The 14,422-nt window shown below is 59.6% G+C and overlaps 4 protein-coding genes and 1 non-coding gene across 5 annotated transcripts; 2 read left to right on the forward strand and 3 right to left on the reverse strand.

The window, feature by feature from the left end:
* Positions 1-5,783: 5,783 nt before the first annotated feature.
* BDZ90DRAFT_t34 lies at positions 5,784-5,869 on the forward strand. The gene has a single exon. It is a non-coding gene; the product is annotated as a tRNA-Ile (tRNA).
* A 188-nt stretch (positions 5,870-6,057) lies between these two features.
* Positions 6,058-7,672, reverse strand: BDZ90DRAFT_39780 (hypothetical protein). The gene has a single exon (XM_025509555.1). It carries the CDS (start codon positions 7,448-7,450, stop codon positions 6,158-6,160), a length of 1,293 nt encoding a protein of 430 aa, XP_025361093.1. The 5' UTR covers positions 7,451-7,672; the 3' UTR covers positions 6,058-6,157.
* A 222-nt stretch (positions 7,673-7,894) lies between these two features.
* On the reverse strand, positions 7,895-9,005 carry BDZ90DRAFT_261295 (hypothetical protein; the record flags this gene model as incomplete). The annotated part of the gene is made up of 3 exons (XM_025508365.1): positions 7,895-8,411; positions 8,498-8,929; positions 8,998-9,005. 3 exons carry the CDS (start codon positions 9,003-9,005, stop codon positions 7,895-7,897), a joined length of 957 nt encoding a protein of 318 aa, XP_025361094.1.
* Positions 9,006-10,287: 1,282 nt separating this feature from the next.
* BDZ90DRAFT_233117 (hypothetical protein) lies at positions 10,288-11,213 on the forward strand. The gene is made up of 2 exons (XM_025506517.1): positions 10,288-10,945; positions 11,024-11,213. The coding sequence occupies exons 1-2, from the start codon at positions 10,432-10,434 to the stop codon at positions 11,152-11,154; spliced, it is 645 nt and encodes a 214-aa protein (XP_025361095.1). The 5' UTR covers positions 10,288-10,431; the 3' UTR covers positions 11,155-11,213.
* A 61-nt stretch (positions 11,214-11,274) lies between these two features.
* Positions 11,275-14,244, reverse strand: BDZ90DRAFT_221871 (PMT-domain-containing protein; the record flags this gene model as incomplete). Its single annotated transcript, XM_025504499.1, has 3 exons — positions 11,275-12,126; positions 12,194-12,980; positions 13,043-14,244. 3 exons carry the CDS (start codon positions 14,242-14,244, stop codon positions 11,275-11,277), a joined length of 2,841 nt encoding a protein of 946 aa, XP_025361096.1.
* Between the last annotated feature and the right edge of the window lie 178 nt (positions 14,245-14,422).

Genomic DNA, 14,422 nt, shown 5'->3' on the forward strand with positions numbered 1-14,422 from the left:
GAGCAGTGCGTAGGTGCTGTCAAGAGAACCGACATCGATCATCATTGGGGTGAGCTTGCGTACGATCGGCGTGCAGTGATTATCGCGATGATCACACGACCGTCTGGCCCTGCCCCGCACTATGCTGCCGCTTCGATGAACGTCTCTGCCGTCTGCTTCCCGAAGCAGCCAGATCGACTTGATTGGGCGAAAAGCTCCTATCCTTCTCGCCGAATTGCCCATCCTACGTTGCTCGCAGGCATATCCTTCCCTTCACCAACCTCCGCCGACAGACACAGCACTCTTAACGAAACATGTCTACTCTGCGCATCGCGACCTGGAACGCTCAATCGCTAACTAGCGACAGGAGGTGGTCTGAGCTCCGGGATGACATTGCCCTCAACAATGACGTCCTTCTACTTCAAGAGGCTCGAGTACAGAATGAGCGGGCGCTCGACGCTTCCAATCCACAGAACGACCGCTACGGGATACTGGAGCGACGTGGATACTCGGGCATTCTTACGAACGACTGCGGCGTGCTCTTCAAGCCCAAGACCTGGCGCGTCAAGTCGACGACGGTGCGCCGCAGCTTCGTCATCTTGGAGGTCTATGCCGAAGGTGGCGAGACCGTCCTCCCTCTCGATCCCCCTGTCACCAGCCTCTTCCTCATTTCTATTCATTATCCAGCGACGACTAGTCCCGCGATCGGCTGGCAAGGCGAGCATAACCCCTTCAAACTGATTCAGCGCCCCACACATTCGACCATCATTATCGGGGGTGACTGGAACATGATGCCCTCGCTTGAGCTGGACTGCGCCAGCTTTAAGTCGCAGGCGGGGAAGGTTCGGGGCAGGAAGATGCTTGCCGCTGCACAGGAGATGAACGGGCTGGGGCTTGTAGACTGGTATCGAATATTCGAGCCAGAAGGGCGCGGATACTCTAGGCCATCATCGTACGGTCAAGCAGCTCAGCACACCTCGGCGCGTCGCCTGGACAGCATCTGGGGCCCTGAAGGCATGGTAAATCTCCTCGTCAACGTCTCTTTCTTGACAACAACAGCAGATCATCACCTCGTCCAGTACACTCTTTCATTCCTTCGGAGCTACGACTTCACGCCAGTAGACCTCGGACTCGGGGCGCCGCTCTGGCGCTTACATCCAGGCGTACTGGCAGACAGGAATTTTCAACATAGGCTGAAGAGCTGGGCAGCCAGCTATCGTCCAGAGCCGGGCGAGCTCGATGCAGTGCAGAGGTGGGAGGGATTCCATGAGAAGCTGCGACACCTTGCCTACGTTGCCGGGCTGCCAGTAGGAGTCGCCCACCAGAGGGCTGCAGACAACGTTGGCGTACTGCAAGCCTGTCTCGATCAGCTCAATCTGGGACATGACGAGCAAAGACGCCAGCATGCTCGACTGGTGCCGCAGCTTATCCAGGCTCAGCAAGCACACGCGGACCGCACAGCAATGGGCATGACCGGACGACAGGCCCGAGTCTTTCGAGCTTCGTCTGTACTCCCCGGAGGTACTCGCTCAGCCGTGCAAGCCGTCTTGCCGAGCATGCTCGAAGACGGCGAAGAAGTGAGCGACCCTCAAGAAGTGGGAGCTGTCGTCCAGCGCTTTTTTGAAAAAATCTTCATGTCGCCCTCCGTGGCCTGCAACGCACCCGCCGGCGCCACAGCTACAAGCTCGACCTCCGCTTTGCCCGTCGCCTCGACGTCGACGACGCCGATAAACGACCCGGACGCCTCCGCTGACGAGCTGTTGCGAGTCAAGCTGCGAGAATTGACTGCTCAGCAAAAGGTCGCCATGGATGCTCCCTTTACGATCGCGGAGATTCAAGAAGCGCTCAGGTACGGTCGCAACGATGCAGCCGCAGGGCCTGGCGGACTACCATACGGCGTCTACTGGCTGGTTGAAGACGCGTGCGTGCCCCTAATCGTCGACCTGGCGAATGAGCTCATGGCCGGCAAGTCGCTAGGAAAGAGGGACGCGGCTATGCGGGCGGTACTCAAGCACAAATCGGGAGACAAGCGCGTCGCCGACAATTTCCGCCCAGTGCTGATCCCTGAAGTCGTGCGCCGAGTCCTGGGACGGGGCATCTGCAATCGCCTACGGACATTGGACAAGTTCTGGGCGCCGCAGCAGCACGCCTACCTCGCGGGACGCCGCAGCGAAGACTCTCTTGCAGTACTGCAGATGCTGCTGTCCAGAATCCGCCGCGGCCAGGAGAAACCCGCCTTGATGGTTGTGTTGGACCAAGAAAAGGCCTTCGATCGAGTCGAGCATGGTTGGTTGCTCCGTACGCTGGAGCACTACGGGTTTGGAGAGAGGATGAGGTCTTTGGTCACAAGTCTGCAGACGAACGCCACTCTTTCGTTCTGCGTCAACGGCTGGCAGACAGATCCTATCGAGCTCGGATGTGGCCTACCACAGGGCGACCCGGCCAGCCCTTTGCTCTTTGTCGCCTCGATGCAGCCGCTGCTAGACGGCTTCGAGGCAGCTGGCGTTGGCCTAACTCTGGGCGATTCTTCTTCCGGCGCAAGTCTCCATGTGCCATACCTTGCTTTCGCGGATGATGTCGTCACCTTCGTGCGCACAAAGGCGCAGCTCTCGGCTCTGAGACGTCAGGTTGAGCTCTACACCAGGGCATCAAATGGCCGCCTCTCCGCCCGTAAGACCAAGGCAGTGCTGCTGGCCGCAAACAACGCCGGACTCAGCACGCTCAATGAGGTGAAGCAAATGTGCTCCACATCATGGACAATTGTCGAAGACGCTGAGCTCATGTTTCTCGGTCATCCTGTCGATCTCGCGACAGGAGGGGGAGCGCAAGGCGGCCTGACTTCCGTACTCGCTGGGATCACGATGGCACGGTCTCAACTCCGCGGCAACGGCACGGCATTGACGACCCGCGTACGCCTGGCCAGGACCCATCTGCTTCCTCGTCTGCCGTTCCGCATGGTCCTCAACCCGCTGCCCGACGACTATCTTGGCACGGTCTTGGAGACGCTGTACCCCTTCATCTGGCTCGGCAAGAAGGCGTGGCTGCAGAGGGAGATTTTGATGGCGCCGCAGGACGTTGGCGGCCTGGGCCTGGGCAACCCAGAGCATGCCATCATCGCCTCCAACGGCGGGGCAATCGCTCGCTTGCTGAGCCGGACGGATGACGTGGGCGCTTTCTTCCGCCGATGCCTGCGAGACTATCTGCGGGATCTACAATTGAGCGAGTCTTGCTTCCTGCTGCACCATGGGAAGCCTTTCAACGAGAAGATCAATAATCGTTGGAAGATCAGGTCTGACTTTTGGGGCCTCCTCGCCTGGATAGTCTGTCAGCTGGGCGTCTCACTGGTGGAAGACTGGTCGCGGTGGACGTTGGAAGACCTGCTCGCGGTGCCCTACGCGTACCCTGCATTTGGCAGCGCGCCGCGCTTCAAGTCTGTCGAGAATTTCCTCGGCGGGGTTCAGAAGCACCGCTTCGAGTACTGGCACGACGTCTCATGGTACTTTAGCCCTCGCACGAAAACCAAGAGGCCGCCTGACTGTCTGGCAACGCTTCCGCTCACGCCTCCTCCGACTGAGAGTCTCAAGCAGTATCGCGACCTGCAGCGCTGCAGCGACTCTGACTGGACCCCGCTGTCGAGACTCGCGGCCATTGTCAAAGGAGAATGGGACAGCTGGTTCCCGACGCTGCCGGAGCCTGTACAAAGGCTGCTGCGCACCATTCCGCAGCGCTACCTCCCTCACCCAAGCAGGTGGCCTGAAAGCGGCATCGCCAGCAAGCAGACCAGGCCTTATCAGTGGAATGTGGACCTTTTTGAGTATCCATGGCATTTGTCCAAGCTTGCCGGCATGGAGCTCAACAGCTACAGCGTAGGAGGTGCACTCGCCGCGCTTGAGCGTCGAAAGCCCTTGCAGCCGGATTGGGACGTCGTAGCTAGCACGGAAGACTGGCAGCGCCTGTGGGATTTCTCGAGTAGGTCTGATCTACTGCTGGATGATGCTGCGCAATCGCGGGTAATGATGTTCAACCACCACCGCGCGCGCACAACTGAGCGCTTCTCTGGCGACGAGCCTCCAGCAGGCGATGGGGATGTCGTGATGGCAGAGACTACGGCTTCGGCGGTGGCTGCAGCTACGACTAGCACCGTCGCTGCTGCCAAGTGTTCTCCTATTGCCTTGAGTGTGGGGGACGTCTCGGAGGAGGTTGGAAGCTCAGGCCGATCGGCTGCACAGGGAGAATCGATGGAGGCAGCCGGCACGGGGAAGGGGAAAGAGAAGGAGCAGGAGAGTGCAGAAGGTGAAGTGCAGTTGCGAGGCGAGGCGATGGAACTCGATGGCCGCATCGACGTTGAACAGGCTGGCGAGCTAGCCGGTGCGGAGGACGAAGATACGGAGCCTTTGGCGCAGAGGACCTACAAACGAGGAATCTGCCCAGTCGACAATTGCGCCGAGCGTGACTCCACGTTCCATGGCTATCTCGACTGCCGTCCCATCATTGACCGGATCTGGTGCGCAGCCACCCCTATCCTCAACGCATGGCTAGGTCATACCTTGCCTCTGGACATCAATGCTCGCGACATCCTGCTTCTCTGGCCAGACCTCCAGTGTGCTCAAGAGCAGAGGTTGCGCATGGCAATCTGGAGGGCAGTCGGGGTGGACTGCGTCGCCCAGCTTCGCGAGACGGCCATCGTCAGGAGCCTTGCAGCGAAGCGTAGGCGCACGATCGAGTGGTCGGGTGAAAGTGAGGCTGTTGCCATCCACCGCACCATTGTCAGGATGGTGTTCACGGCATGGCACAAGCTGCGCAGCAAGACGGCCGAGAGTCAGCTTCCTGCCAAGGAGGCAGTGTTTCTGCGCAGATACGTAGAAAACAGCTCGCTCTTTGTCGTCGAGGGTGGTCAGCTTGTGCTTGGCCCTTTTAGGCCGGCCGGCGCATCTGCCGTAGCTCCCGCAGCTCCTGTCGCCTCTTCATCCGCCGTCAGATTGTGAGCATCCCTGTTCAGCCCTTGCGATGGATGATATCTCCGGATTACCGCTCCTTGATGTGATGGTCTTCTTGATTCTCACATCATTGTTCTATCCATGTCTTTTGCTTTCTGCTGAGTATATCTCCTCGTACTTCGCGAAAGCTGCAGGCAGGAAGTGCGAGTCATCGAGCATCTTGGCCGCTGTTTCCCCTCTTCCATCAGAACATCAAGCATTTTGGCCGCTGCTTCCCTTCCTCCATCAGGGCAGTCCTGAAGAAGCATTTCGGTGAGATATTCAATAATCCTGCACATATGGTGCATGATTTGCTACAAGCCTCTAACAGCACTCGACCTGCTTGCTACAACCGCCTTCCACATGTCGATCTGATGACTCTGGCTCGATACGTCCGAGGACCACTGCGTCGAGCTTGTCAGTGGATGCTTCTGACCTATGTTGTACGTGATCGCTCCTTGCGCGAATGATCATCTTACATGCTGTAGCTATGACCGACTCTGCTTTGATCTTTGCAATTTTCCCAGGCCTGCGTCTGGTAAATTGCTAAGCCGATGGTGTGCTGTCCGGCTGAGCTTCAGCCCACCACCGGTGGATGCTGGCGTAAGTCCATTGATCCTGCCCACGATGCTCATGGGCTCAGCGATACGCAGGATTGCAGCCAGGACCTGGGCTAAGCAGGTCGGACTGGGCAGCAAAAACTCGTGGAGGCGATGCCGGGGACAAGCAGGGTGAGCATGCTTGCAGACACACAATTTGTACATGTATTGCTATTCTGGTGCCGGCACCTAACCGGCAGCTTAGCCAGCTACTGAGTAACAATCGCATGATCGCGTAACTCAGTCGGTAGAGTGTGAAGCTAATACTTCCGTAATCAGACTTCAAAGTCGCGAGTTCGAGCCTCGTCGTGATCATTTTTTGTTCACCCCACGTCTGGAGTGTCGATCGCGATGTCGTAGCACCTCCTGGAGACGCTTTGATCGTCGAGCGAAGTGCCCGCATTCGAGCTCTTGGACGCCGGCGACCACGCCAATCTAGTGGTCAGGTCGGGTGGGGTGCCATGGTGGCGCACGGACTGTTGAGATTTCGAGCGAGGCGAATCGATGTCGACGATGAGTGATTTTACTGATGACTAGATGCTGGTTGTGAGATCCGACGCTCATCCTCACACGAAGATAATTCTTCGCACACGCACTCAAACGTCACCTGCCGCAATGCGTCCCTCTGCGTCGGTCGGTCGGGGGCATTGTATCCATTGTGCGACGCAACGATCCATGCAGCGACTCGTGCTGCACGCAACGTATGGCATCCAATGTGAAGATAGTCGATGTAATGAAGGTCAAAAATGGAAAGAGGAAGTAGGGTGGAATGAGAATCGATCGAGGCGAGATCGATGGGACTAAGTGAAGTGCACCGTAGGCGACGTTGAAGAGGACGGCGCCGTCGTAAGTGCGTCGAATCCAGTTGGCGGCTTTCGACTCGAGCAGGAAGTTGCGCGACGACTCCCGGTATTGGCCAACATCGCTGGGGAACACAACATCAAAGCCCGATGAGAAGGGGAGGCCGTGGATGCGGTGCGCGACGATGGTGACGGGGACGTCGGCGTGGTTCAACGGCAGACCTGTCAGGTGACAGGCGACCAGGTAAGGTTTGCAGAGCATTACGAGGAGGGCGGCGTAGAGGTTGAACGGATTCAATCCCACACAGGCGCTCCTCTTCAAATGCTCGCTGCCTTCGTCCGCCACCCACTTGTCCCCACTCAACGGCCCTGGAGGCGGGGGCCTCAGGGCGCGCATCTCCTCGCAGTCCCTCGAGTAATCCGTCCATTGCGAAAGCGCGCGGACGAAGTCAGCTGCGGTGAGACGAGGAGGGAACAGCCCCAGCGTCGACAAACCAAAGCCCATCATCTCGCAACCGAACTTGTCACCGTGTTGAGCGACGAGTGACTGGAAGAGCTTCGCGAGGTTGGACAGGGCGAGGTCTTGGCCCTGCTCGTCGCACCCGACCTTGGAGCTGCCAGTCCGGTGAAGCGCGGTCCAGATCTGCTCGCTGGTGCCGCCATCGACTTCGCCGCTCGAGAGAAGAAGGCCGAGCTCATCATCTTGATCTTCGTCGTCAAGATAGGAGCAGCCGGTCGCGCCTCCTTTGAACTCGTTCGCGTCGTTGCCGTCCTCGGTGCCGCTCTTGCCACCTTCGCCATTGACGTCGTCGCTTTCTTCATCCTTGTCGTCGCCGACTCTGCCGTCATCGTCGCAGAGGCCAGTCTTCGCCTCGAAAACGAAGTCGGGGAGCGTCTCCTCGGCTGACGAGGGGATCAAGTGCTCGAGCGACGCGCGATTGCTGGCACGTTTGAAGGCAATGACCAGCTTCTCCATGCCGTTGGCAAACGCAGCGGCCTGATCAGCGTTCAACCGAGACTTGTCCACCAGCTGGTGCAGAACGAAGAGCCACAGGCTTGCCTCTGCACGAACGCATGAGTCGGCCGCCTTGCTCATGTTGAGCGATAGCGGGACCCATTGCAGGCGCCCAGGTCCAACGAAATGCCTCGTTTTGTCGCCGTGAGCGTTCCTAGAGGCAACACGATCGACAGACGGCTGACCAGCGATGTTGGCCGCTCTGATGCATCATCACGTTGAAATTTTGCGGTCGATGATGAGTGACAGACTGCTGAAGACGCGCTTGTCGTAGTGCTGGAGGAGAGGTCGTGAATCTGACTCTGCCCTCGATGGGGCGTGCCTCTACTCGATCTCACGGCAAACGTTATGGCATTAGGTGCCGCTGAAATATCTTCCATCTGCGCGGCGCAAGGCGACACCGCAGCACCGGTGGTGCTCGTAGCTGCCGCGTGTGCTAACAGAGGCCTTTCTTGAGGCTCTGTGATCTCTTGGTCGTTCTCGGTCATGATGGGCAAGTACGTGTATTGAGCAGTAGCGCTGCTGTTACTTGTGCAAGACCTTGCGTTGTCTGCTGTTCAACTTCATGACTGTTCGATCGTAAAAGGCTGTTTCGGCGTTGAGAATTTGAGGTACGAGCCGCCTGGGCTCTCGCAGCTTATCATCTCTGGCTAATTTGAGTTGGCTCACGCGAGCCTGTAGTGCTTGGACCTCATCAGCCGCTCTCTTATGAGCCGCTCCAACGGGCAGCTTTGCGAAGTAGGCAAGGTGCCCCACACGCTGGTGGAGCTCCACCCATCTCTGCACCGTGTCCGTCGCCTGTTGCTGCGGGCGGTATCCCACTGCCGTCATCCGGCGACCGGTGACATTCCCATCTGACGTCCACCCGCCGAGGTCGACGCTTTCAAGATGTCTGGACGGCGGCATGTTCCAGTCCGCTCCGATGATGATGGCCGAGCCGGCTGTGTCCTGAATCCGACTCAGGTGGTTGGAATTGCCTTGCCAGCCGGGCGTCTGGCTCAGGTTGTGAGGATAGTGAACAGAGATTCGAGCTTGCTGATGGCTGCATCGCTGGGTAGCAGAGGCGCCTGTCCTCCTACTTCCAAGATCTGATACTACGCATGCTTGACACTAGGTTCGGTGCGCCACTTCGCTGGCTGGAAGAGGACGCCGCACACCCAGTCCAATACGCCAGAGAAGTCGCGTCGCTCTAGAGTGCCATAGCGATCCTCGCGAGGCTTGCGGGCGTCGAGGCGTCGTACCGGCTTCATGCGCGCTTCTTGAATGAAGAGGATATCAGACTCTGTGGCGCAGGTAAGGAGGTTCTCCCCAACGACGTTGTTTCTCGAGCGAAGCGGCGTTCCAGGTCGAGATGCGGAGTGCTGCCATGGTGGTCTAGTGAGGCGAGCTGCGCTCAAAGGGCATTTCTTGGACTTGCCAGCGACGAATGCCCCTCGCAGGCAGATGGCTGAGGGGTAACCGTGAGCGGCGTCATCGCGGAGGGGTGCACGGCGCCACGGATGATGGGCACGATGGGAGATCATGGAGATGCTGGCATGGCAGATGCTGGCATGGCAGATGCTGGCATGGAAGACGGTCAGGGAGAGGTCAGCGCAGAACGGGCTGGCAGGACACGATGGGCAATTCACCTCGGCATGGGTCTCCGTGTCTACTCTACTGCTTATAGTACCTCGTTCCCACTCAAGCTGCGTGCAAAGAGGTCTGCCTCGACAGCCACCGAACCGAGCGGTGATGCTCATCGGAGCTGAGCGCTTGAGGTTGATTGGGCGGGGCTGAACTTGGGGTGTGCGCTGGAGGCTGACGATGTGCGTGTGTGCCGGAGCTGAGGTCGAGGTGAGCGGTGTGGCGCTGCTTGTTGCTAGTCGCGGTGGCTGGTCGTGCTGGATGTGCTGGTCTTGGAGTTGGCGGTGGGTTAGGGTGGTGGTCGAGATCGAAGTGGATGCTAGATAGATGAGATGTTGACGGCGATGTTCGCGGCGGCTGTCCAGTGATTGGCTGAGCTTTGGTGATCGGCTCAGCTTTGCTTCTCGACTTGGCCTGCGAGGCGGTGCACGGTGCCTGACGCTAAGTGCGCTGCTGCTCGCCGCTCGTGATCAGCAGATGAATGGATGAGCATCCAGGTTGATTGATTGCTCTCGCGAAAGAGGAGCTGGGCGCAGGCGACCGAGAGCTGAGCGCCGAGAAAGCCGAATGCTACGTGACAAGGGGGTGAGTTGACTGTCGAGTCAAGAGACGTGAGTTGACTGTCGAGTCAGGAGACACTGGTCGAGAAGTAGCTTAGAATGGTGGGAGACGAGGGAAGAGAAGAAGCTGACATGAGTACTACCTGCGCCGAAACGGTTGCCTCAGCCTGCGAGGCGCAAGGACGCGAGCTGCTGCTAAGCACACGCGACGCTGCCTTGCCTGCCTGGCTCACGACCGCGCCTGTCCAGCGGCTCTGCGCTGCTCACTGTGCCCGTTCTTCCTGTCCTGTATGAACATCACCAGCATCACCGCCCGCCTCCCTAGCGCGCCCGTCCGGTCACACTCTCCCACGCCTCAATCTCCTCAGAATCGGCCAGCCTCCTCCTCTGTACGTGTGCCGGTGGCAGCCAACCAGTCGGTTCATCTACTCCTTGGATGTGGTGCGCTCGATGAGGGCAGTGCTTGGCCTCGTGAAAGAAGATAGCATGGGCCTTGCAAGAGGTGCAGTGTCCCGTCCTGGGATCGTACTTGAGGCGCAAGTGAAGGCTCATGAGCACGCATCCGAGCATCTTAGAGAAGGGGCATTGTGAAGGCTCCCGCTCGGAGAGGCAAACAATCGTGGGTCAAAAGGCGATTTGCCCAGAGGAGAAAAGGCGCCCACGAGGAGCGCATCGTGTGGGGAATGAAAGGATAGCGCGAAAGCGGACCAGGCGAGGAAAGGGCGGAGAGCGGAGAGCGGAGAGGAGTGGAGACGAGATGTGAGCTCTCTCCGTCCGCGCTCTCTCTCTCCTCAGCAACTTCTCGATCATCTGCACATCCCCGGCCGCTCAAGTGAGAAGGCATTCACTCAACTGCGCAAGATGCTTTCAACACCCACAATGGCCTCCATGAGACGGCCACTCTTTGCCTCGCTACCAGCACCGCATCTTGGTGCTGCTACAACGGCGGCGACCCGCTCCCTCCCAAGGAGCATTCAGCGACATCGCCTCGCCCACACCAGCTCGGCAGGAAGTCCCTCCTCATCCTCATCAGCATCAGCACGACCACCCCCAACTCAGCGCCCGCTACCTTCTCTCCCTCCGCGGTCACGCCGCCCGCTCATCATCTGCACCCTTCTCGTCCTCTCCATCGCAAGCTGGGGAACCTTCACCTCCCTCGCCATGAACGACGAGCGAGCAAACTCTTCCGCATTCCGCTCGGCCCTCAACATGGTGCGCGACTCGCCGCGAGTACGGGAGTTGCTCAAGGTGGAGGGAGGTGAGGCGGTCACGACGAAAAAGGAGTGGTGGCTGGCTCCGTATGGCGGGGGAGTATGGGTTGGGGGTAGCGTCAATATGATGCAGGGCAAGTGCGATGTCATGTTCAGGGTGGGGACGACGCGCGTGGGCGGTGGTGAGTTGGCGTGGCGCAGCGCGACATTGAGATGAAGTACCAGAACCTGACCCCCCGCCTCGCCCTTCACCCGCACAGAAACGGCCACCGTCTACTTCACCTCGATCCGACGCTCTCAGGTGGGGTCATTCGAGAATCTGCGCTTCCTTGTGGTGAGGGACTCGGATGGGGAGAGGATCAGCCTGCTGCCCGAGGACGGCGGGGCGTAACGACGAGAAGGCCAGGAGCGCGGGGGGCAATGCATGCATTCATTTCGAGAATCAACGAACCGTCTGATGGATGAGATGATGCGGTGTGCGACAGAGACTTTCGTTCAGCATGCGCCTCGCCTACGCAGGAGGGACCTCATTCGCAGGCTTGGCTGGAGCAGGAGCTGACGGCTTAGCCGGATCGCCCGCCGCCTGCTGCTGCTGCTGATGATGATGTCCACCCGCGACCCCAGCCGTTCCCTCGAGCACCATAGCCTCCACCTTCTCCTGGTCCATCGCAGCGCCTCCGCCATCGTGGTGCTCGACCTTGCCATCCCCGGGCATGATCACGGGCTGGATGGAGAAGACGTTCTCCTCATCTCCAGGCTTCGCCACTGGGGCAGGCGGGGCAGCAGCAGCCGCGTCCGCCGGAGGAGCTGCTGCCACGGGCTCGGCTTTGTGTCCACCCGCAGCGGCGGCGCCGCCGGCGCCACTGTGCTGCGCTTGCTTCGGTACGTCTTCAAAGGCGTGCTGGCCTGGCTGAGGCATTCCCAAAGCCGCCTCTGCAGCAGCCTCCGTCACCCCACCTACGCCAGCCTTGGCTGCATCGTACGCCTCTACGGGGCTAGTCTGGCCCAGCGTGTGGACGGCGGGCGGGAAAGTCTTGTACTCGGCGAGGCTGGAGGGGAAGTCGCGGCAGTTGAAGTCCCACGTCTTCAGCCAGCGTGCCCGCTCGCAGCGCTTGACCGTCCAGGGCCCGGCGTACGTGAGTGGGCTAAATTCGAGGTACACCAGAACGACCAATCCGACTGCGGCGCTTGCGGCGGCGAGGCGGAAGCGCGGGCGCAGACCTGCGGTGACCAGGTCGAAGAGGAGGGCGAGTAGCAGGACCGCAAAGTAGAGGGAAGGGAGGTAGTGGTGGATGAAGAGTTGGCGGGACATGAGGGCGAAGGGGAAGAAGTGCAGCGAATACGCGAGGAAGAGGAATGAGGCCTGGTGTGGAGAAAGGGGGAGTCAGTCACCGCTTCCAATCAGTCTGACCTTCCAGTCGCACGCTCACCGTTCGGTCGTAAAAGACAATCGTCGAGTCGAGGAAGTCGCTAGCGCCACGTTTCTCTCGCAGCATGAGGATAGCTCGTGCACCTACGTAGACGAGCACGGCAACAGTAGCCCCCCACCAGACAAGCGGGTTGCCGACGAGGTAGATCTGACGATGGTCCTTGCTCCAGAAGTTGATGCCGCGACGCAGGACGGGCCAAGTCTTGGGTCGCGAGTCGTAGACGTGTCGCTCCGTCAGCCCCGCATTCGTCTCCCACATGACCTTTTGCAGCTCCCAGAACTTGGACAAGAAGGAGGGGCGCAGGTAGTTGATCGTCTTTGCTGGGCGTACGGCCACGGGGTCCTCCTCGCCATCCTCGTCAACGCCCAAACTCTTGTCGCCTGCGACGGAGATACGCGGGTGACGACTAGACTCGACGAACCAGAGGGAATTGGGGCGGGTAGGACTCTTGTTGCAGGTGACCTCCTGCTGGCCGAAACCCCATTCGGGGAGGGGAATCTTGTGGCTGAAGAGGTAGCAGCCCGTGAGGGTGTGGCGCAGCCTGAAAACCGTGCGGAGAGAGCGCACGCGCATGCTCGAGGGAGCGTCATCGGGCGAGCCGCGCTCGATCTCGACGCGCCAATTGTCGTTGGCATCGCCGGCGAAGCCAGGGAAGCCGTATCCTGTCACCTCGTTCTGGAAGTCGGACTCCGTGACTGGAGGGCGGTTAGATTCGTGCGAGTGGAGACGCTTGTCTGTCATGCGATGGACTAGGCGGACTTCCATGCCGTGGGTAAGATAGAGGACCCTGTGCGCGAGGAGGGAATGAGTGAGCTACTGTAGGCCGGCAGTCTCGGCGCGCGCACTCACTTCTTCCTCTTGTACTTTTCCGACTCGTGCGGCCCACCCGTCGTGAGCGGCACGCCATTCTCATCGGTCGGCGTGGGCGGGTCATCTGGCCCGGGCGCCGCAAGAATGTACCACTCGTTGTTCTCGTCCGAGTGCGGGTAGAGGGTAATTTGCTGCTGTCCAGATCCAGCGGGATAGTTGTGGGAGTGCGAGTGGAGCAGCCCGCCCTGCGTGTTGAGATGTCGAATTGTGACCGTAGATCCTAGAGCCACGTCAGCGTACGTGTCCGGCATGCCGTGCCCCACAAGCGTGTGCTGGAAGGCAGACGACATGAAGCCGTCACCGTCGCCCGAGTGATTGAGGACGCCCAGGTGGACGGCAAAGGACAAGAGGTAGACGATGAAGGGGACAACGATGAGGCCGAGGACGCGTGCGAGGAAGTGGCGCCAGAGAGTAGACATGGGCATGCGTACGTCGCCGAGGTGGGACCAGAGCTGAGCGATGGTGCTGACGCCAATCGTGGCAATGGTGAAGAGGCCCACCCACTTTGTCGATACGACACAGCCCAAGAAGCCGCCCGTCGACAGAAGCCATGCCCACCACTGCGGACCAAATGCCCTCTTGCGCTCCTCGTTGCAGAACTCGACCCAGCAGTAGGCAGTGGCTGCGGTGAAGAAGACGAGGAAAGAGTCGAGGAGGATGAGGCGCGATTGCGTAGCCAGAGCGTTGTCGAACAGAATGAAAAGCGAGCCGACGATGGCGGTGGTGCCGCGCAGTGAGAGAGCCCGAAGCGTGAGGTACGAGAGGGGCACCAGAGCCACGCCAAGCATGGCAGGCAGCATCCGCATAGCTACGTAGGGTACGGGCCTGTCGTTGCCGACAATGTATTCCTTGCCGATGTCCTTGAAGTCGAAGCTGCCGTCGAAGCCAGCCATCTTGGCTGTACCGGCGATCAACAGCTTGGCCAGGGGCGGGTGCACATCCATGAAGAATTTGCGGTTGATGTACTTGGTCGCAAAGCCACCGAAATGAACCTCATCGAAGACGACGCTCGACGGCTGACCGATCTTGTATAGACGAAAGGCGAGGGCGACGAGGGTGAGCGGGAGTAGAATCGGCAGTTGGGAACGGATAGACGTGGGCAGCTGAGACACGTAGGTGCGCGAGATAGCCTTGGGAGATGAGGGTCGACCGTTGATGGGACCACGCGACTTGCCTACCATGGACGAAGTGCGGGGTGGTGCCGAGTAGGGATCATCGTGAGAAGAAGCCGCAGCGGCAGACGCAGACGCAGCCGTGTTGCGGGGACGGAGCGACGCCATGCCGGGGCGTGACGATGGAGGAGCTGATAGGGTGGAGAAGAATAGAGATGAAGAAGAAGGAGGAGAAAGAGACGCGCCC

This window comes from Jaminaea rosea (assembly GCF_003144245.1).
Source record: "Jaminaea rosea strain MCA 5214 unplaced genomic scaffold BDZ90scaffold_10, whole genome shotgun sequence".
In the NCBI taxonomy this organism is placed as follows: domain Eukaryota; kingdom Fungi; phylum Basidiomycota; class Exobasidiomycetes; order Microstromatales; genus Jaminaea; species Jaminaea rosea.